The following is a 24,739-nucleotide window of genomic DNA, read 5'->3' as shown; positions in this document are numbered from 1 at the left end:
TAAGAGAAAAAAAGGAGAGAAAACCCTATTTTGCGAAAATTCCAAAGCTATTCCTGGATTTTCCCGAGGCACTTCATCTTGTGAACAATTCTCCTCTCTATTTAGGTTTGCTCATAAAACGAATTATCTAAAATTCTAGCCATGTGATGCTTGACTGTGTAATTCTACTTTGTTATAAAATTTCCCCTCAGTTCTTTGCTTTGTCTTGCTTCTTTCTCTGAGAGTGGTGAGAATTGAAACCCTGGCAGTCTTTACTAGCAGCAACAAGTTGAAATAAGAAAGTGGCGTCAAATAAAAGAAAAATAATTCTGCTAGAATATATTCAGCTAACCTAGAAACTTAGTAAATTTATAACTAAGAATAGAGTCAAGACTGATTATAATACTTGAAATATATCTAGATCCATAGAGAATTTAATTATGCAGTAAATAAGCTTATTTTAATGAAAAACTGAACTTTAAAGTTAAAAGTAATTCCATTCCTTAAAGGATTTATTAAATATCAATTAGCATTGTTGACTACAACAGAACTAAATTAACTATTATTTAGAGTATGCTGGTATCATAAGTATAAATAAAGGCCTAAGTTTCTAACTTTTTTCATGTTATAGAAACAAGTATTCACTGTATTTACCTTTATATTGCCTTCTGCAGATCCTGTAACAAAGTACTCTTCAGTTGGATCAATAGCAATGGCTTTAACAGGGGAATCATGGCTCTGAAAAAGCTGCCTCTGCTGTCGTTGTCGAAGGTCAAATATACATGTGAAACCTTTTCTGCCACCTGATATTAGCAGTTGATGTTTGGGAGCATATGCTAAAACTGTGGCTCCACTATCATGGCAGGTAAAAGCTGAACGTCAAAAACAAACAAACAAACAGGTTAAAACCACTTAGCAATAAAAGAATCAGACTTCTATCGGGTGGTTGAGATAGAATAAACAGCCTTGTTTTCCTGCCTAAGCCAATTTAAAAACCAATGCAATATAAGAAATGATTTGATATACCAAGCATGAGACAATGAAGAATGACAATGAAGAGAAGAAAACAGGGGTGGACATAGGGTTGTTCTAGCAAACTGCCTATATATACAGCTTTGTGTCAGAACATAAAGGGAACAGAAGTTATACTGGACTCAATAGCAGCAATTGGATGAATAGTATCTATTATATAAGTGTGACAATTTGTAAATATACATATATTATAAAGCTGCTAAGAACAGTCCTGTATGAGACTTTTTGTAGCTTTCATATATAAAACAGTACATACAGGTGGATCATGCTAGGTACATACTTAACTTCTAAACATACTATACCTTTAAAATTGTATTTTTGTGTATGGGTAAGTTACTGTACATATGTATGTGAATCACATGTGTGCTTGATGCCTGAGGAGAGCAGAAGTTACAAATGTTTGAGAGCTGTATGTGGGTGCTGAGAGTCAAACCTGGATCCCAAGAGCAGCTGATGCTTTTAACCACAGAACAATCTCTCCAACTCTAGACTATGTATTTTCAAAGTGGTTGTTATCTTGAGCATACTGAATGTGCCTTTCCTGATTACTTTACCTTGACCATCTTTTTACAAATGTGCACATATACAAAGATACTGTGTCTTTTTTAAAGATTTGTTTTACCTGTACATATGTATATATACTATGTGCATGCATCTAAAGAGGATGCCAGATTCTTTGGAACTAGTTACCTATTGTTGTGAACCAGTAAGTGGATGCTAGGAACAGAACACAGGTCCTCTGCAAGAACATCACATACTCTAAACCACCGAAACATCTTTCTAGCCACAACATATGGCTTTAATATTATCTTTGTCCCACTGTCTCTAGTTAATCCTGTTTGTTTTCACACCCTGATATCATGGGCAAAATTAACCTTGCAATGTGATAGCATGTACTATTAAACACAAATCTCTTTGGAAAATATTTTTAGTTTATGAATTTTTTTAAAAGATAGTGTTCTATATTCCAGGCTCAAACTCTATGTTGCAAAAGATGGCCTTGACCTTCGGAGTGCTGAGATTAACATGCTATGTGGGCTGAGGTTCACACCTAGGACTGCGTGTGTGTGCTAGGCAAGCACTCTCCAAATGAGTAACATTCCCAGTTGTAGCTTCAGTTTATAAACTGCCTTCAAAACTTACCATGGACTAAACTATTGGCAGGTGCTACAAGCGTGTCCCATAGACATATGTTTCTGGAAAAAAAAAAAAAAAAGATTTCTTTTAGCTGACAGAAAAATCAAATAAAAAATAAGCCTAGTATTGAACACTTGAACTTTTTGTGTATATAACATTCTCACATAAAAAAACTACTAGCTTGCAAAACTGAGTTATGTTTTGATTAGCATGAATTTACAAAATAAGACTAACTAAAGGCTGACTACAGAAATTACTTCATGAGGCTCGTTTTCCCAGTATAGAGGAATGCCAAGGCACTGAGGTGGGAGAGGGTGATTGGGAGAAGGAGCACCTTCACAGAGGCAAGGGGAGGGAGGATGGGAGTGGGGGGAAAGAAGATGACATTTGATATGTAAATACAGAAGATATCCAATAAAAAAGGGGGAAAACGGAAATTACTTCATGTATTCACTGGTTTTCCAATGTATTAGCTGAATAACACATAAGCCATAGAAAATGCTAGCTAATATATCAGGAAACATATACATACACACACATGGAATTTCTACTAAACATGGGCCAGAGTCTATAAGCTTGAAAGCTAGTTTCTAGTACAAACTGAGGCTTACAGATGAGTATCAGAAGCTTGCCAAGCTCTCAGGATCCTGAGCACAGAGCTTAGGTACTCACATAAATAGATGGGGTAGAGAAGACAGAAATATTCATGCAAACTAGCAGGTTGATCTGTGTTCCCTATGTTCTTGTGAAAATGACCTACCTAGTAATTTCAGCATGATGAATTCTAAACAAGCTAACTAAAAAATATGGCTAATAAATAAATAGTATCTTTTCAGCTTCAAATTTTCTGAATATATAGAAAATAAAATACAAAGAAATGTTCACTTCAGCAATAACCACATTCTTTCTTCTAAAGTCTCCATGTGAGAACATTAAAAATAAGAATAAATAATTAAATTAATGGAAGAAAAAAGAAATGATTTTTGTTTTAAATGGTACTAGAATTTTTCAAGCTTTATTCCATTAAATATGCTTTATGAAAAAAATTGTTATGATAAAAATTCCTAAAGCATTGTTACTGAAACAAAGGAACATACAACAATAAATAAATTTAGCTATCCATATACACTGCATGTCACTCATATCTCTTACCTATTGTCAGTTGAAAGACCAGCTGTAGCTATCAGAGAGGAGGAACTAACGAACACAAAATCATTGGCTGTCTTGTTATGACACTGCCAAGCCTGTAATGGTTATAAACAAAAAATGTTACTGTTGCTAGTCGAATTTCCAAGACCAAGTAGATGTGTAACTAAAATGTGATCACGTTCTTTATGTCTCTTAAAAATAACTTCTATCTTCTGAACTTTTATAAAAGGTTGGAGAATACAAGGAACTTTCATATTGATTCTCCCCATTTCTGTAAAAATACAAAACAGTTCCTGAGCCATATTTTTCACTTTTGTTCAATTAACATCTTAAGAAGCAAACATATAGAGGTTAAACTTCAAATACTGTCCCCAGATCTAGTTAAGTGGGAAAAAGCAACAACAATCATGCTCTTTTATAAAGAAAGAAAGCAGGATTTAAGACTTATTTATCTTTGTCAAATTGGCATTATGTATTTTCAGAAACATTTAAACTTTTACATAATTGTTCAATAATAATAAGTTACTATAACAAAATTAGAAAGCTCACAATACTTCTGAATATTTAATCAAACTTACTATGATACATTTTATCAATTAATAGAGAAAAGCAGTTGTCTCAAGCAGTCATTTCTCTTTGGAATATAAACTTACACATTTTACACTGTAGTCTAATAAATTTATGAGAAAAAGAACTGACTAAATTCTTTTCAAGTTACCTAAACAATTCTACCTTGGGTCTATTTAGATCAATACTGAACTCTAACCTTTAACCTCAGGTGAATTAACAGAATTATAATAATATACAATAGTAATCTTTTAATAATACTGTTTATGTTTAGCTCTGTAAGGCTTTATTGAAGAACAGACTAAGTAAGTACATTTTTATTCTCTGTAGGCAAATTTTTATGAAGAATGAACACCCTCTTTAAAGATTTATTCATTATATATATGTATATATCTGACTTCAGACACACCAGAAGAGGACATCAGATCTCATTACAGATGGTTGTGAGCCACCATGTGGTTGCTGGGATTTGAATTCATGACCTCCAGAAGAGTAGTCAGTACTCTTAACCACTGAGCCATCTCTCCAGTCCCCAAGAATGAACTCTTAGAGATGAAAACACCAGGGTCAGCAGCAAGATGCCCTTTCTATTTTGTTCATAATAAGAGCTAAACAATCTGACACATCTGCTAATATTAATTAGGCAGAAGACTGATTTACAGCTTAGTAAGGTTAGAAAAAGTTCTAGTACTTTCTGTAAATCTCTGAAGATATGGTGCTAAACCCATTAACTTTCTTAAGTTTACTCAGTAATTTTCACATATAACAACAGGAGCTTGTAGTAAGTAGTGACTGAACAGGTAAGATGAAATGTATTTTATTTATTAATTTTAATATTACTTGTTTCAAACATAGTCTTGGCTTTTAAACATAAATTTCATATTTTATATATATGTAGGATTTTTTACTTACCAGATATGGCTTAGGCATGCTCCCAGTAATTGGGCAACATTTCCAGTTTGTTTGGTACAAACTTAAATATCCATCAGCATCAACAATTCCAAACTTAAAAAGAAATCAAATTATTAATGCAAATAAAAGCGCACATTTATCTTTATCCTCAATGTGACACAATGCTTAGCAATTGATTGGTAAAAACTGTGTATCTTTTTATTTTTTTATATAGCACTTTAAGAAAACTTCCAGTGTAGAAAGAACCAAACAGTTAAGTAATGTGCACCACTAGTGTATATAGTTCCTATAACTTTTCTAAAAATGCATTAACTATTAGGCCACACAAAACCTTTCAGTAAGTATAAATGTATGTATTCACAAAACATAAATAAATCAACACCAAAAAACCAAAAAACAAAATAAGGTCTTTCAAAAACATTCAATTTGAAAATTACATAAATAAGATGACCTGGCATTATACTACACACCTGTGATTCAGCCCTTTAGAAGCTGAGGAAGGAGAACTGCTCTGAGTTCCAGAAGTCTGAGTTGCATGGTCTACATAATAAGTACCATGGCACACTGAACCTCAGTGTGAAATCCAGTGTCGAAAAACCTCTCAAAGCAGAACAAAACAAAAACAAAACACAAAACAAACAAAAGCCCCTCAAGAACAAGGCAAAAAAATACAAATAATAAAAAATAAAATAAGAATTAATTATTTCATAAGGGGACTCACACCTGTAAATCCCAAGCATTTAGGAGGCTAAATCAGAAAAAAGAATTGTCATAAATTTAAGGCCAATATGAGCCACAGAGTGAGACCCAGTTTAACAAAACAAAAAACAAAAAGTGCACGCTTAAGGAAATATAAAAAACTCACATCCATTTTGGATCCCAGTCTTTTGCTAACTCTTGATCAATCACCTACTATAACAAGCTGATTATCTCCTGGAAGATTTCTTTTTATGAATATTCAAACACTCATAGATTTTAATAGTAAATTGGATAATATACAGATTCAAATTTACATTTTAAGTTCATTTTTGACTATCCTCATCAACACACACACGTGTGGTATTACAATAGCTGTCTTAGAATTGTAAACTTTCATTTTATAGACAGTTTTCAACTTATTCTATTATAAAAAGTGCTGCTTTGAACATTCATATAAATATATAGCTCTTTATAATTATATAGACTATAGATGTTTATTAGAGTTGGGAATGCTTTGACTCAATTAAAATTGAAAGATGAAGCTGGCAAGATGAATGATTTCGTTTTGTTCCCTGGGACCCACATAGGGAAGGAAGGAAACACCTGTAAGTTGTCCTTAGACCTCCAAATATGAGCCACAGTATGTTCTTGCCTTTCTCTCAACAAAGTTCAAAAAATGTAAAAAGTTGAAAATTGAAGGTAAAAATCAAATATTTTAAACTTATACTTATTTATCCTTACACATTAGTAACATTATAACTATCAAAATTTAAGATATTTACCATGTTTTAATTTTCAGTGATGATTACTGAACATATTCTAGTTTTGATAAACTTCATATTATTTATTCACTACTCAAATGTTCTCTGAACATTCTAATAGCCTACTGTTTTTATATTTGTTTTACTTTCTCACTATCTAGCCCTCTTTATCTAGTTTATTCTATTTTCTGGAGTAGAGCTATATTTGTTCTTTAGCAGGGATAAACATGGAATATATATTCAAATAGTGTTGATTTGAAATATAACATTTTATATTACTTATATTACTTATATTATATTGCCTGAACATTAACTTATTTCTCATTCCTTATCTAACAGGAGTCTATAAATATAGATCTACTGAATCTAATTTTTTCCTCTCTTAACTGGAAGTTTTGAGTAGTCCGATTCCAATTATTTGAAAAGAAATGTATGTAACATTTACAATTCCATTTTTTCACATTTATAGGATGATTTCTTTATACGTAAATCAAAACAAAACCAAATAACTTGGATAAGTGTACATATATCTGCCAATACATCTTAACACTAGGCAGTCCTTTTTTGTGTGAAATTATATTCTTTGCTTTCAACAACTATTTATTAATCCTTCAAGTACTTCTTTCCCCCTACCATGTTGATTTTTCTAAAATATTTCCTGAACTATTTCCCAGAAGGTAATTTCCTATTTGGTATTTCCTCAACATACACACGTCTTTTAAACTTACATTCATTGACCCCCATTTTCGAGAACTGTATTTTTAATCTGTAAAAACTATTTCCTGTTCTGTGCTATGTTTCATACTAGCCTATTTATTGATAACATTTCTGAATCTCTTAAGAATTAATTTCTCAGGTCATTATTAGTCCTACTACCTTAGTTTTATTGAAAAGTTCAGTCTTTTGAGTGTCCAATTCTATCTGTAACTCACAACCAAACTGATTTAAATACTTGGGATAGACTGAGTCTTCTCTACCATTTACTCAGGACACTTCCTTAATAAGGGATAAAGCACATTTAGATGTTGTACTATTTGGTTCCATCACATGGTTAAAGTGAATGCAAAGTTAACTATTTAGCAAGATACCTGGCAGGCAATGAACAAAAGCTTGTTTTACTTTGAAACAGACTAGATGAAGGACTGTAGCAAGTGTTACTGCTGAAAAACAAGTCAGACTGCAGACTCAAACTGTAGAAAGGTTTGAGTATCATACTGATGAATTTGGTAAAAGATATCTTGAAGGGTTTCTCAAAAAAAGATTACTTATTTTAATTATGTATATTGGAAAGACATATCAAAGAAACTATGAATTGACATGCTTAGACTAGAAGCAACAGCACACAACTAAAACAAAAAGCATAAAAACATATCTCAGATTATACTTATTAAGCACTTAGAATCTGAAAAATCTGAAATTGAAATGGTTTGAAATCTGAACTTTGTGAGCACCATAATAGAAATTCAGGAAAAGAGCTATTATCTAGGATTCATGCAAACTTTTAGTGATGCATGATCCCAAAGACAACTATGAGGCTAATTTACACTTTAAGCCCTTGTTTTGCAATGAGTTACAATGTGAGAAGTAATAGACAGTAAAGGGATGGTCTAGAGGTGTTTCAGCAAACTTCTTAAAAAAAAAAAAAAACTAAATAAAATTTCATCATTTCCCCTTTCTTACCCTTCCATTCCTCCTTGCCTCACTTAAAATTTCCAGCATTCATTTCTTTATTGTTGTTACATATCTATGAATAACTATAAATAACTTGTCCAGTCTGCTTAGTGTTGTGTATACACACACACACACACACACACACACACACACACACACACACACACATACACACTTTCAGGGCTGACCATTCTATATTGGATAACCAATTACAAGGCTCTTCCCTGGAAGAGATCAATTCTCTTGGTAGTCTTTGGTTATCTACATTTTTTTTTGTTTTTGGTTTAGGGCCCTATAAAATTTCCCACTTCTTCATTAGCATGTCTATTGGTGTTGTTACTGTTCAGGTAGCCATATCACTGAGCTGTCATGTGTGTACTTTTTCTGTCATTTCAAGGAGAAAATTTCACAGCATAGCTCCTAGTTACACTTTTTCTTAAATGGCTCTGCAATTAAAGGTTTGCCATCCATAAGGTCTTTGTTCTCCTTAATTTTGCTATTAGAAAATACTAAAAGAAAACATAACAAACAATGGAACTGTAATGTCAAAATCTTCTTGTGGCTAGTCCACAGTTTGCTGACTTGTCATTCCACAGCAGTGCTTCTCAGTTTTAAATGCACACAAAAGTCACAAATGCAGATGAGTCAGACAGATCTAACACACCCCAAACTGTACTTGCTGCTTGGTTCGGAATCACATTGAGCAGACTCCAGGAACTAAAGAGGTGGATATTCACTGATCCTTAGGGTACACTTAAATGAAGTTGAGTAGTGATATATGTATATCACATACTACAGAAGAATTGAGTGTTCTTAAATGTTCTCTTAGAAGAATTTTTATGAATTAGTATTTCTCTCTTAAAAACCTTGAATTAGTAAATTTATACACCAACCTTTTTTTAAAAAATCATTTAATTCTCAATAGTACCTTATTTCCCTGGTAGTTAAATCTCATTCTTGTAATTCTTGAATTGCCACCAGATCGAAAACAGGTTATTTGCTGAGAATGGCCCCATTCAAACATTCTGACACTTCCATCTTGAGCTCCTGTCAGATCTGCATGATAAGATGACAAAGATTACATACTTATCTTTAAAAGTTGAGAAAACTTATTTAGCCCAATCTAGAATTACTTATCAGAGGCATAACTAGGAAATAAATCAAACCATTTACATAAATTTCCCTTATTTTTCATTTCATACAAGAAAAAGATAATATGTACTTTCATTTGACTAATAGCATATCTTCAAAAAAGTAGAAACATGTATATTAGAAACATGTCTATAAATTAAGATTCTCCTCAAAATTAATGCCTTAATAGCCTAAAATAAATGTTTTATGAATATTTACTACAATAATTATTAGAATTATTAAAAATAAATCTTTATCAATTATACTAATTAATGTTTAAATTTATGTTTTCTCAGAAAAAGTCACATTAAAGACAGTCTTGAATGACATATTAAAAAAGAAAATTTCATTTTTAAGTTATTTAACTGAATGTTACTCTCAGAATTAATATGGTATAGGAATAATGAAAACCAACGTATAAAATACCCAGCAAGCTGCTAATTACATTATTAGTTGAATTTTATTAATTCTTTACCAAATACTTAATATAAATTAATTCAGGCTGTTTTGGAATGTTTTGATGTGCATTGGGCAGGGGGAGAGGGTAGAACCATAATGCCTTTACACTAGCAAGAAGGGATGCCAACGCTTTTCCTCCCATGGTTCCCCTAGATCTGGAGTTAGATATAGTTATGAGTTTTATGTAGTTTCTGGGAACATAACCTGGGTCCTTTGGAAGAGCAACCAGTGCTCTTAACTTTGGAGCCATCTCTCTGACCTCACAGTCTTAATTATAACCAATGAGGATAGCCATTTAAAACTATTGTAATTTTTCCGTATATTATCTATAGTGATAAGAACTCTAGGCTACATGGCTCTGGTGTTCTTGAATTGTGTATTAACAAACTAAAATACAACTTGCTATAAACAGTAAGACAAAAACTGAACCTTCAACTCTAATTGAGAACCTATCACTTCAATACATTTCTTTTCATCTTGCTTCTTTAAACACCTCTTCATTTTGCTTCTGCTACCTTAGTGTGATAGCTAATGTTTTACTGCCTGGGTCTAGATTCATGTAGATTGGTGAAGATGTTCCTAGATAGGATTAACTGAGAGAGAAAAAAAGATCTAATACAACATAGGAGGTGACATCTCATGGGCTAGAGAAGCATATGGAACAGAAAAGGGCAAAGGAGAAAAATAGCTCAAAGTAATAGCACATCCTTTTCTATGGTTCTTGGCTGGCTCCCACCACACTCATGTCTTCTCAAGTGACCAGAAGACTTGACCCTCTGAAACTTTAAGCCAAAACAAATTATTCCTACCCACTCAGATGATTTTGTCAACTATTTGGTGACAGCATTGAGAATATAATTAATATCTTGGTAAAGCCATAAACCATCGGCAGTCTGACTTAATAAGTTTATAAAATGGTGAAGGTTTAAATGGTTCTTCTGTGTCAGAAGACAAACAGAGGAGACTTCTTATAAAGATCCTAAGAGCAACAACAATCATGTACAGGAGAGCCTTACATTCATGGCTTCTTGCTGCTATATATAGACTATCACAAAAATTTCACACTTAGATTTCAGCTGACTTGAACACATTTTTCCAAAACTAACTAACCCTCCTGGCTCCAGTACCCAGTGCTGAGATTACAGGTCTGCCCAACTATACCCAGATTTTTCTGTGTCAGAAATCTGATTCAGATCATCATTCTGGCATAGCAAGAACTTTACTGATAAAATCATCTCCTCAGTCCCAGAAATGCCTTGTTAAATAACTGTTTACAAAAGGCTAAAATCAAACCTATAGATGCATTATTTGTGTGACATTTTTCTATCTCTAAATTAATAGGTTCTAGAGTTCTATATAATTTGGCTTAAAGAACAATAGACTCATAAGTAAATGAAATGTTCCTTAAACTCTCAGAAGGAAGCTGGCCCAGGTAAACTTCAAGTTCACAAGGACTCAGAAAACCTTTGGTAAATACATGCTAATTTGCTCCAGGCCTTTTTAATGTGTGCTGCCAAGTAGGACCGGACCTCCTGATCCCTCCTCAACTAACTGGCGTTCTGGTGCCTCTGAGCGTTTGTCTATCTTTTTTTTTTTTTTTTAAACAACTTTATTTTAAGAAACAAAGATAAATGTACAGATTTTAAGCATTTTTTGCATAAAAGTATACAATACATTTTTGTCAGTACTTGGTTTTCTTTCTTTTTTTTTTTTTTTAAAAAGATTTGATAGTTTGATCAAGATCCCACTAGTTACAATGAGCATAAAGTACATGTAAAACAAGATGCAACCTGGAAATAGTCAAAGTTTTCTTGGTGTGTAAAGATTTTTTTTTTTTTTTTTTTTTTTTTTACAATGAGCAAACAGTACATGTAATATAGGGTGCATCCCGGAATTTGTCAATGTGTTCTTGGTGGGTAAGGATTGAGCATGACTTTTTTTTTCTTTTTTCTTTTTTTCTTGGACTTCATACAGTCTGTGAGTTGTTTCTGGGGCAGTGCGAGCCTCTGGGGTTAGCATCCCACTATCAGTGACTGCATATTATGTCTGTTCTTTTGTGACTGGGTTATCTCAATCAGGATGATATTCTCTAGATGCAACCATTTTCTTAAGAATTATATTACAAGGCAATTGTGCTGAAAACTGCATGGTACTGGTACAGAAATAGGCATGTGGATCTATGGAATAGAATAGAAGATCCAGAAATGAGCCCTCACGTATATGGTCACCTGATTTTTGACAAGGAGCTGTAAACATTCAATGGAAAAAGGACAGCCTATTCAACAAATGGTGTTGGTTCAACTGGCACTCAGCATGTAAAAGAATGAAAATAGACCCTTTCTTATCTCCTTGTACAAAGCTCAAGTGTAAGTGGATCAAAGATCTCCACATTAAACCAGATACATTGAAACTATTAGATGAGAAAGTAGGGAAAACCTTAGAACACATAGGCACAGGAGAAAATTTTCTGAACAAAACACCAATGGCTCAAGCTCTAAGGTCAAAGATTAACAAATGGGACTTAATGAGATTGCAAAGTTTCTGTAAGGCTAAAGACATTGTTAAGAAAACAAAACGGCAGCCAACAGAATGGGAAAAGATCTTTACCAACTCCACATCAGATAAAGGCCTAATATCCAAGGTATACAAAGAACTCAAAAAGCTAGACACCAGAGAATCAAACAACCCTATTAAAAAATGGGGTACAGAGCTAAACAAAACATTCTCAGTTGAGGAATATCAAATGGCTGAGAAACATCTGAGGAAGTGCTCGACATCCTTAGCCAGAGATTCCACCTCACACCAGTCAGATTGGCCAAGATCCAAAACTCAGATGACAACAGATGCTGGTGAGGTTGCAGAGAAAGAGGAACACTTCTCCACTGTTGGCGGGGTTGTAAACTGATACAACCACTCTGGAAATCAGTCTGGCGATACCTCAGAAAATTGGACATAGTACTACCTGAAGACTCAGCTATTCCACTTCTGGGCATATACCCTAGAGACACTTTAATACACAACAAAGATATATGCACCACAATGTTCATAGCGGCTCTATTTATAATAGCCAGAAGCTGGAAGGAACCCAGATGTCCTTCAGAAGATGACAAAAATTGGAATACTACTCAGCCACCAGAAACAATGAGTTTGTCTATCTGTATTGCCAGGTTACCTGATTTCATGACTAGATCATCTGGAATCTCACTTCTGCTGTGTCAGGTGACTCAGTTCCACCTGGGTCTTGCAGTATCCCCACAGTCTCTGACTATGCTTACTTCTCATCCTACATGCCACCTAGATCAACCAAGATCTAACTTCACTTTCCTGCATAGATAGGTAGGTACTACTCATCTGTATCCCATAGCACTCCCAATGCCATTCTCAAAACTCACATGCCTAGCCTCTGCTTGACCAGACATGATGAAGTATCATAGAAGGACTGACCAGAGATATGCTGACCCTTAAATGGTGACCCTTAACTATGACAATAGAAAGCTCTCAAAAAAAGTCTGTCCGTTCTTGTAGTTGTGGTTCTGATGGTAAGGTCTGTTCCCCAACGGGTTCTTGATCTGTCAGTGAAGAAAGCCATGGGCCAATTACTGGGTGGAAGGAAGGAATAGGCAGGACTTCAGGACTTCAGAGTCCCTGGAGGAGAAGAGACAGACAAAAGGGAGGAGAGTTTACCATGCTATGGAGAAAGACCAAGCAGCCATGTGAGGTCTCAAAAGGAGCAGCAGCCTGTGTCCACTCTTAAAAGCAAGTGGTTAGGGATGTTTAGCAGGGACTAGATGTAACTGGACACTAAAGCTTAGGACAGGCAGAAGCTAAGAGTATTCCAGCTCAAAAAGAAGAACAGAATGTGGATGCCTCAGTCCTTAGAAGGGAGAACAAAATACTCAGCTGAGGAAATACAAGGTCAAATAGAGGAGCAAGAACCGAAGAAAAGATCTACAGAGACTGCCTCACCTGGAGAACCACCCCATATGCAGCCACCAAACCCAAGCACTATTGCTGATGCCAAGAAGTGTTTACTGGCAGGAACTAGATATGCATGTCTCCTCAGAGGCTCTACCAGAGTCATATAGATATAGATGATGATGCTTGCAGCTAACCATCAGACTGAAAACAGGGACCCCAATGAAAGAGCTAGAGAAAGGACTGAAGGAAATGAAAAGATTGCAACCTCATGGGAAGAATAACATCATCAACCAGCCAAGGCACTGAGGTGGAGAGGGTGATTGAGAGAGGGAGCACCTTCATGGAAGCAAGTTGAGGGGGAGGAGGGATGGGAGTTGGGGAAAAGAGGTATAACATTTGAAATGTAAATTTAAATTTAAATATCTTTAAATTTAAATAACTTTATGGCAATATGGTCATCTGCACAAGTTCGATAAGAATTTGGATTTGGGGATCTGTCTCAGCAAGAAATCACTTGCTGGGTTTGATCATCAGCACTGAAAAGGTAGAATCTTGTATGTTTTTAACAGGACATAATTAGAAAGATTAGTTATATTACAAAGTCTTTGACTGTAAGGTCATACTTGACAATTCACACAAGCAAATATTAGTCTAAAGTATTAAGGTGGTTTTATGTGGCCAATAAAGCAACATAAAATAAAATTGGCCCATCACCATGTACATAGTTTACATAACTCTCTTACATGATTGTGTTACAGCTGAGTAAGGGCTATGAATCACTTCTGAAACTCAAGATATTTATAGATCGTGGGAAGAGAGGAACTGATGGCAAGTCTATGGGTTGGATCTTCAAAGTCTATTATAAGATTTTTCATAATCGTCTGGTAAAGTTCTTTTTAAAACCCTGTATATTTACTATTTTTCTTGTACTTACATAAATATTCAAGCCAAGGTCAAAGAAACTGACCTATTTTAAAGAGTCTAATTATCTTTGGTAAAAATTGGGGTCACTGATGAGCTGTATACCTTGTATGAAGACTAAGTTCTATAAAAACTCATGAACAAGATGATTAGTAAGTTTCTTCTTCATCAGTAAATGTATGTATATTAATAAGTACAACCCAATTCTAGAAAGACAAACATGCCTCAGGGCTCTTCAGGCCTCACCCTATGTATCTCTTCATCGGTGTTACTTCATAAAAATCTTTACAATAAAGGGTCAAATGTAATTACAGTGTTTTATTGAGGTTTGCAAATTATTCTAGCAGATTAGTCAAACCAAGAGGGAGGGTGGTTGGGAAAATCCCCTTTAGAGCCAGACCTATAATGGAAGTGAACAATAAGTATGATTAGCATTTGAGGGAGAAGACAAGCTGTGAACTGAGTTCTTGACTTGTGGCTTCCAACTCTAACTGCAGGTAAAGAGTGTCAGGAATTAGTAACTATTAAGTTTGTCTTCAGAGTAGGATAGCTGCCTGAGATAGGGATAAAAAAATCATACAACTGCCAAAAAAAGTGTTGCTGAGAATATATAGAAACAGAATGTATTTTTCCATTTAGGAACTTATTTTTGTTGCATTTGCTTAAATAATAAACACTTATTCTTTAACTAAACTACCTCCTGCAGAATATGTTCATGACAAAGAAGACATGAGGAGGAACAATTTAATGACCAGTTTAATTAGCTTTACTTTCCCATGTCTGTTACACATCAGTTATGGAAATTCTCTCCATAAAGAAAATATCTCATAAAACAGTGGTGATTTTTCTTACCCAATATTTGCAAAATAAGTACACTAGTAGCCCTGAATAATAGGAGGCAATATCTTTATTTATATTTACTACTTTGGGCCTAATAATATTCACTGCAAATAGTCATTGTAGAATATTAAGCTGGCAGTATATATGCAATATTTTACTTACCAATACTATTACTTAAACTTTATACATTTTTGAAGAAGGGTCTCATTTTGTAGCCTTCGATGGTCTTAAACTCACTGAATGTGAACTTAATACCATCTTTCCTCAGCCTCCCAAGCACTGTGATTTCACATATGTGCTACCCATATGCTGTGCTAAAATACATACGGACATCTTATTATACAGGCTTTGATGACTATTTTTAGTTCTTTCTCCAAATTATTTTGTGTATGTGTGTCTGTTAAGTTCATGCTGTATGTATTTGGGTAAACAGAGGCCACAAAGGGATGTCACGTCTTTTTAAATGGGAGTCACAGGAGAGTGTGAGCCCCTAAAAAGGTTACTAGAAACCAATCCTGAATAACTAAGCACTAAAAGTAGCAGGCATTATTGGGAGATCCAGGGACACAGGCCTGGTGAGAAGGTGTTCTGAGTAGCCGAGGAGCAGAGAGATCTCTGCGGAGCACATGGAAAGTGCGCCCCCCGCCCCCGCTTGGTTCAGGGAACCAGGAACCCTATATTGGGCTGTCTGTTTTCAGCCAGCTGCCCTTGGGTCACAGAACAGGCACTCAGGCAATCTGCCACCAGGAACAGCTGAGATCCAGGGACACAGGCCTGGTGAGAAGGCGTTCCGAGTAGGGGGGGGGGATCTCGGCAGAGCACGCAGAAAGTGCACCCCCCCCCACCACCAACTGAATCAGAGGAGCAGGAACCCTGCTTTGGAGTTCTGTGTTTCGAGGAGGTGGCACATGCATGCACAACAGGCAATCAGGCCATCTGCTACCAGGAACAGTGGAGATCCAGAGACACAGGCTTAGTGAGATGGTACTCCAAGTAGCTGAGAAACAGACAGGTCTATACCTAATGCCCGGAAAGTGCGCCCCCTCTCCCCCTGCTAGATTCAGGGAAGCAGGAACCCAACTTTGGGCTATTTTCAGCCAGTGGCCCCTGCATACAGAAAGGGCGCTCTTTCAGGCCATCTGCCACCAAAAACATGTTGAGATCCAGGGACTCAGGCCAGGTAAAGGAAAAGGCGAGAGCCAATTACTGACAACAAGACCACGTAAAAACACAGACAACAAGATGGCATGAGGAAAGCAAAAGAACATACACCAGGGAAACCAAGACAACCTGGCAACACCAGAACCCAGCTCTCCCATCACAGCAAACAGCAGAATGCCAAACGGTCCAGAATAAAAAAAAAAAAAAACCAAAAACAAAAAAAAAAAACTCAGACCCGAAATCATACCTCAAGATGATGATAGACATCCTAAAAAAAGAATGGGAGGAAAAGCATAAAGAATTAGAAGCTTTTAAAGAGGAAACAAGAAAAACACTCAACTCAAAGAACTAGAGGAAAACAGAACCAAAGAGATGAAGGAATGGAAGAAGGAATTTAAAATGGAAATGGACACAATAAAGAAAACACTAAAAGAGACAACCCAAAAGGTAGAAAACCTAAAAAAGAAATCAGGAGTCACAGATGAAAGCATTTCCAACAGATTACAAGAGATGGAAGAGAGAATCTCAGGGGCAGAAGACAACAATGAAAACAGACAAAACAGAGAAGATGCAAAAACCAGAAAGCTCCTAACCCAAAATGTCCAAGAGATCCAGGACACAATGAGAAGACCAAACTTAAGGATAATAAGAATAGAAGAGGGTGAAGAATATCAACTAAGAGGCACAGTAAATATCTTCAACAAAATTCTAGAAGAAAACTTCCCTACCCTTAAGAATGAGCTGACCATGAGCATAAAACAAGCCTACAGAACTCCAAATAGAGTGGACCAGAAAAGAAATTCCTCCCAACACATAACAGTCAAAATGCCAAGTGCCCAAAGCAAAGAAAGAATACTAAAAGCAGTAAGGGAAAAAGGTCATGTAAAATATAAAGGCAGACCAATCAGAATCGCACCCGATTTCTCAACAGAGACTATCTATGAAAGCTAGAAGAGCCTGGACAGACATCATGCACACCCTAAGAGAACACAAGTGTCAGCCCAAACTGCTATACCCAGCAAAACTCTCAATCACCATAGATGGAGAGACTAAGATATTCCAAGACAAAACTAAATTTACACAATATCTGACCACAAACCCAACACTACAAAAAATTATAGGTGGAAAACCCAATACAACAAAAAGAACTACATTCTAGTAAAAACAAGAAAGCTCCTAAGCAAGAAAACCAAAAGAAGAAAAACACAGGCAGAATTCTACCTCCAAAAGCAAAAATAGCATGAAACAGCAACCACTATTATTTAATATCTGTTAACATAAATGGACTCAATTCCCTCCAAAAAAGATATATGCTATCAGACTGGATACATATATAAAACCCAGCATTTTGCTGCATACAGGAAACTCATCTCAGAGACAAAGACAGACACTATCCCAGAGACAAAGACAGACACTATCTCAGAGTAAAAGGTTGGGAAAAAAACTTCCAAGCAAATGGCCCCAAGAATCAAGCTAGAGTGGCTATTCTAATATCGAATAAAGCAGATTTTAAATAAAAGTTATCAAAAAGATAAGGAAGGACACTTTTTACTCATTACAGGGGAAATTTGTCAGGAGGAACTCTCAATTCTTAACATATATGCTCCAAATACAAAAGCACCCATATTCATAAAAAAAACCCTACTAAAGCTCAAAAACTACATTGTACCCCACACAATAATAATGGGAGACCTCAATACCCCACTCTCACCAATGGATAGATCATGGAAACAGAAACTAAACAACTGGAATTAATAGATATCTATAGAACATATCATCCAAAAACAAAAAAATACACCTTCTTCTCAGCACCTCACGGCACCTTCTTGAAAACTGACCACATAATTGGTCACAAAACGAGCCTCAATAGATATAAGAAGATTGAAATACTCCCATGCATCCTCTCAGATCCCCAGGGTCTAAGGCTAGTCTTTAATAACAACAAAGACAACAGAAAGCCCATATGCACATTGAAACTAAAGAATGCTCTATTAAACAATAGCAGGGTCAAAGAAGAAATAAAGAAAGAAATTAAAGATTTTCTAGAATTCGAGGAACAAGTTCAGCAAAGTGGCTGGATATAAAATTAACTCAAACAAATCAGTAGCCTTCCTATACTCAAAGGACAAACATGTGGAGAAAGAAATTAGAGAAAAAATACCCTTCACCATAGTCACAAAAAAATATGAAATACCTTGGTGTGACTCTAACTAAGCAAGTGAAGGACCTGTATGACAAGAACTTCAAACCTCTAAAGACGGAAATCGAGGAAGATCTCAGAAAACGGAAAGATCTCCCATGCTCATGGATTGGAAGGATCAACATTGTAAAAATGGCCATCTTACTTAGCTATCAGAAACAATGACTTTATGAAATTCTTAAGAAAATGGATGCATCTAGAGAATATCATACTGAGTGAGGTAACCCAGTCACAAAAGAACAGACATAATATGCAGTCACTGATAATTGGATACTAACCCCAGAAATCTCTGAACACCCCAGAAACAAGTCACAAACTGTGTGAAGTTCAAGAAAAAATAAACAAAAAAAAAAAAAAAAAAAAAAAAAGAAAAGAAAAAGAAAAAAAGAAAAGAAAAGGCCATTATGCTTAATCCTTACACACCAAGAAAACTTTGACTAATTCCAGGTTACATCCTGTTTTACACATACTTTATGCTCATTGTAACTAATAAGATCTTAATGCATACTATCAAACCTTAAAAACAAAAACCAAGCACTGACAAAACTGTATTCGTACACTTTTATGCAAAATGCTTAAAATTTTTTCTTTTATCTTTGTTTTTTAAAATAAAGTTTTTTTTTCTTTTCAAAAAGAGTAGCAGGCATTATTAACTGTTTAACCATTTCTTCAACCACATATTACCTCTAAAGCTGAATAAACTCAATATCAGGGAGCCAATCGAATATTTATATTTTTAGTATGAGAAGTCATCTCAAAAATTTTTGAGCAATTTTATTTGATAAAGTACTCAATTTAGATAACACATGTTTATTAGCACACCCTGTAATACAGCAGAAAGAAACAAAGAACTTTGTTAATTTTACGTTATTGTACAATTGTCTATGAGAAAAGCTGATGAAAACTTTATTCATTAATAATTTGGAGAGACATGCATATCTCTCAATACACTCCTTTAACTGTGAAGGAAATGACATACAAATATTTTTTAAGTAGAACAATCATATGAGTATATTTCAAACACCAATTAATCAACACTTCCAATAAATTAATTCATTTTTGCTAAAACAAGAGAACTTGTGATTTCTAGCAAGAAGAAATGAAAAAATATTTCCTACGTAAAACTTGAAGAATTTAGTAAAAACCCCTTTTCTGACTTTTATTAATGTAACGAAAGCTGACAAAATTAGTGTGACACAAACCTATCTATGAAAAGTAAGATAGAATAAAGACTATCTTTCAATTGAAACTAAAAGCTTCCCAAGAATTCACTATACAACTTATGAAAAAAAAGAGAAAAAATAAGAGAATCATTGTTCATCACTGTCAACTTACAGTAAGGAAGAGTTGGATGTGATGTCATTCTTCTAACGTTATTAATGGCTTTCTTAAGCATCTGGTAAAAGAAAAAATATTTTATAGTAACATTAAAATAAAAAACTAGAAATTAAAGTTATAGGGCTAGGTATAGCTCAGTGTTAGAACATTTCCTAATTAGGAGTTAGGTGCTACCCTCTCAAAGTATGGTACACCTAGACTTTAAATTAATAATCCAAGAGCCAGGAATATAGCCTTGTGGCAATTTTTGGTATTCAGAGATCATTATGTTTAATCTATACACACCAAGATAACTCTGACTGTTTCCATATTACGTTCTGTCCTACATGTACTTTATGCTTATGGTAACTAGTGGCATTTCAATGCATGCTATCAAACCTCTAAAAGAATTGTCAAAATGCTTTTAAAAATCTGTACATGTATCTCTCTTCTTTAAATAAAGTTGTAAATAAATAAATAAAAATAAATAAGTAAATCAAAGCTATGATATGTACACTGAAAAAAAGGAGTTAGGTGCTAATTTAAATCTTGAAAAGCACACAGAAACAGAACACACAGGCAGAAGACATACACACAGTTTCAACTGACTAGTTAATCAATACCTCCAATACCCACCCCACCCTCATTTTGGTTAAAGCAAAACAAACAAAACTTCAAGAATTTAGTCATCTCTCCTTCTTTGCCAACTAGCCTGTCAAGAAATAGTAAAATAACAATGTAAAATTAAAGGGGCCTGCATGTTAGTTTACATTTGCTCATTGGTCTTGAGGTAAACTTCTAAGTTGTTTTCTTTGGATTTTAAATTGTTTAACTAGCCTAATGTTTTGGAGTTGGTTGGGTAGCAAGAAAGTAGGCCATCAGAACTGGTAAGTGGCAGGAAACAGGAAGATCCATGTGGGTGAGTTTTATTCAAAAACGGAAGTTGCTTGTAACAAGTATTAGTACTCATCATTCACTAACAAGATAGAATTAAGAACATGTTCTATACTTTCCCAAAGAACAAAAACTTGATGAATATATGACTCCTTCTTTAAACTTCACATCAAAGTCCACATTACTTTGGGGTGGGGACAGAGACTGAATTTTGTTGTATTGCCCAGGCTCACCTGTAACCTGCAATCCTCCCATCTCAGCCTTCTGAAAACTGGGATAATAACAGGTATGTTCATCATGTCTACCAAAATCCTATGTTCTTAGTTAAAGAACTGTTATAGGATTGCAGGCTGGTACAACTACTATGGAAATCAGTCTGGAGGTCCCTCAGAAAATTGAACACAGTACTACCTAAGGACCCATTTATTCCATTCCTTGGAATATGCCCAAAATTCTAACATACAAGTACACATGCTCTACTGTTTATAGCAACCTTAGTTTTAATAGCCAGAAGCTGGAAAGAACCCAGATATCATTCAACAGAGGGATACAGAAAATGTGGTACATTTACACAGTGAAGTACTAACTACTCAGCTATTAAAACAATGACTTCATGAAATTCTTAGGCAAATGGATGGAACTAGAAAATATCCTGAGTGAGGTAACCTAGTCACAAAACACACACACATGGTATGCGCTAACTGGTAAGTGAATATTAGTCGAAAAGCTTGGAATACCCAAGATACAATACACAGACCACATGAAGCTCAAGAAGAAGGAAGACCAAAGCAGATGCTTCAGTCCTTTTTAGAAGGGGAACAAAAATATTTATAGGAGGAAATACCGAGACAAAGTTTGAAGCAGAGATTGAAGCAAAAGGCATCCAGAGACTGCCCCACCTGGAGATCTAGCCCATATACAGCTACAAAACCTAGACTATATAGCTGATGTCAAGAAGTGCATGTTGAGAGGAGACTGATATAGCTGTCTCCGGAGAGGCTCTGCCAGATCATGATAAATAGAGGCGGATGCTTACAGCCAACCATTGAACTGAGAACAGGGTTCCCAATGGAGGAGTTAGAGAAAGGACTGAAGGAGCTGAAGGGTTTTGTAACCCCAAAAGAACAATACCAAGCAACCAGAGCTCCCAGAGACTAAACCACTATCCAAAAAGTACACATGGCTGGACCTCTGGCTCCAGCCATGTATGTAGCAGAGGATGGTCTTGTTGGGCATCAATGGGAGAAAAAGCCCTTAAAAAAAGAGTCCCTAAAACCTAGAAATTAATTAAAGGAATGAGGGGTTTCTTTGCTTCTAGGCATTAATTTTTATAGCCTAATAAATTAATAAAAAAATCTTGAAGAGAAATAAATATAGATAACTACTTAGGCAATCATGTTCAAATACATGCTGCACCACTACAACCATATTTTGTTCAATGTTGAAAAACTACTTTATTTTTCTAAAAGGAACAATTTGTCTCAGCATTACAAAATTTTTACACATAAAATAGATACTATTTAATTGATATCTACTAAAGGTTATTAATTATCTAGAACAGGGTTAAGTAGAGCTTTTGATAAAAGCCAGATAAATATTTGGGACTTTGTGAGCAGAACATGTCAGTTGAGACAGTAAGTTGTATTATTACAGCATGAAAGCAGGATCCATATATATATATATATATATATATATATATATATATATAGATAGATAGATAGATAGATAGATATAGATATATATGCTGACCAATGACAGCAGATGCTGTAGAGGATGCAGAGAAAGAGGAACTCCACTGTTGGTGGGATTGTAAACTGGTACAACCACTCTGGAAATCAGTCTGGTGATTCCTCAGAAAATTGGACATAGTACTACCTGAGGACCCAGATATACAGCTCCTGGGCATATACTCAAAAGAAGTTCCAACATCTAATAAAGACATCATGTTCATAGCAGCCTTATTTATAATATCCAGAAGCTGGAAAGAACCCAAATATCCCCCAACAAAGAATGGATACAGAAGGTGTGGTACATATACACAGTGGAATATGTCCCAGCTATTAAAAACAATGACTTCATGAAATTCCTGGGCAAATAGATGGAACTTGAAGTTATCATCCTGATTGAGGTAACCCAGTCACAAAAGAGCACTCATTTTATGTACTCACTTATGAGCAGATACTAGCCCCAAAAGCTCAGAATACCCAAGAAATCATCCACAGAATTTATGAAGCTCAAAGAGAAGGAAGGCCAAAAGGTGGATGCCTTAGTCCTTCTTAGAAGGAAGAACAAAACGTTCATAGGAGGAAATAAAGAAACAGAGAACAGGGATTGGAGAAAAGATTATCCAGAAACTGCCTCAACTGGGGATTCACCCCATATGCAGCCACTAAACCTAAGCACTATTGCTGATGCCAAGTAGTGCTTACTGGCAAGAACCTGATATGGATGCCTCTTCAGAAGCTCTGCCAGAGCCATATTGATACAGAGGAGGATGCTTGCAGCTAACCATCAGACTGAACACGAGGACCCCACTGAAGGAGCTAGAGAAAGGACTGAAGGAGTCGAAAGGGTATGCAACCTCATGAAAAGAAGAAAATGATCAACTAACCAAACCCACCACAGCTCCCAGGGACTAAAACGCCAACCAATGAGTTTGGATGGAGAGACCCACGGTCCCAGGTGCAAATGCAGCGGAGGATAGCATTCTCTGGCATCAGTGGGGGGAGAGGACATTGGTTCAGAGGGAGCACTTCATGAAGGAAATGGGAGGGAGAGGAGGGATTGGATTGAAGGGAGGGGATACACTGAAATGTAAATACAGAAAATACCTCCAAAAAAGCTGAGAACAGCTGAGTTAATATAAAACCTGACCATTTTATACATTTATAAAATTTTCATGTGCTGCAAAACATTGAGATTTTTTTTTCTACACAGGGAAAAACTTAAGGGTTGGGGCTAAGAATAGAATTCTTGACTGACATACGAGAACCTGGGTTTAACTTCAATGTTGAAAAAAGAAAAACAATAAAAGACAAAGCAAGTTAAGCCTCACTCTTATTATGTGTAGCTTCATAGTACATGGTTTACATATAGTCCATAACTTAATCTGTACCAGTAAGCTTCAACTAATCATTAAAATGTAGTCCTTTCATTTTAAACAAAGTATATTTTATTTATTTCTGAGATAGGGTTTCTTTCTCTAGCCTTGGCTGTCCAAGAACTTGCTATGTATGCTAGGCTGACCTCACAGAGATCTTTCTGCCTCTGTCTCCAAAGTGCTGAAACTAGAAGGTACATGCTGGCCAAAACATATTTTGAATTTTTTTGTAATCCTTTCAAATGAGAACACTATTCTTAGTTATAAAAACTGTATGATTCTAGTATATAAGACATAAATAAAACCTTTAACATCATCTTTATTCATTAACCTAAAGGGGAAAGAATAATCATAAACCTAAGTATCTTGAAGCTTACATACCACAGATGCTCCTCTGCCCGTCTGTGTACTTCCCAGCCAAGGCATGTTGATTGGAGTGCCAGGGTTGCTGTGTGTATATGGGGTTGAGCCCTGGACAGCTGACAAGTCATCACGAGCATGTATAACTAAGAAGTCTTCTGATCTACAAAGTAATACCAACCAGAATGAAAAAAGACCACCAGTTCTTTTTTTAAAAAAAAATATGAAAAGTTTAAATACTTTGAATTTCCTTTCAAAGTTAATTTTTTTGGGGGGTGGGGGGCTTCAACTAACAACTTTCGTATCTCAGAATTTTCCATTTTCATTACTCTTTTTCAACTTTAATTTCTTCTTTAAGAATCTACTGTTGTGGCTGGAGAGATGGCTCAGTGGTTAAGAACACTGACTGCTCTTCCAGAGGTCCTGAGTTTAATTCCCAACAACCACATGGTGGCTCACAACCATCTGAAATGGGATCTGGTGTCCTCTTCTGCTGTGTCTGAAGACAGCAACAGTGTACTCGTATACATA

General features: G+C 35.4%; 1 protein-coding gene across 3 annotated transcripts in view; it reads right to left on the bottom strand.

Moving 5' to 3' along the window:
- The window catches only part of DMXL1 (Dmx like 1), a 136,998-nt gene that overhangs the window by 3,934 nt on the left and 108,325 nt on the right, over window positions 1-24,739 (bottom strand). For all 3 annotated transcript variants that reach the window (XM_080920336.1, XM_080920334.1, XM_080920335.1), the window contains 7 exons: window positions 24,230-24,371; window positions 19,873-19,933; window positions 8,836-8,963; window positions 4,777-4,869; window positions 3,301-3,392; window positions 2,155-2,207; window positions 634-851 (listed from right to left, as the gene is read on the bottom strand). In XM_080920336.1, the coding sequence (XP_080776462.1) occupies window positions 634-851; window positions 2,155-2,207; window positions 3,301-3,392; window positions 4,777-4,869; window positions 8,836-8,963; window positions 19,873-19,933; window positions 24,230-24,371 (787 nt within the window). The remainder of the gene's footprint in view (window positions 1-633; window positions 852-2,154; window positions 2,208-3,300; window positions 3,393-4,776; window positions 4,870-8,835; window positions 8,964-19,872; window positions 19,934-24,229; window positions 24,372-24,739) is intronic.

The sequence above is a fragment of the Micromys minutus genome (assembly GCF_963924665.1).
Source record: "Micromys minutus genome assembly, chromosome: 8".
Classification (NCBI taxonomy): Eukaryota; Metazoa; Chordata; class Mammalia; order Rodentia; family Muridae; genus Micromys; species Micromys minutus.
Note: the sequence above shows the minus strand (reverse complement) of the source record. Positions and strands in the feature narration are given on the sequence as shown.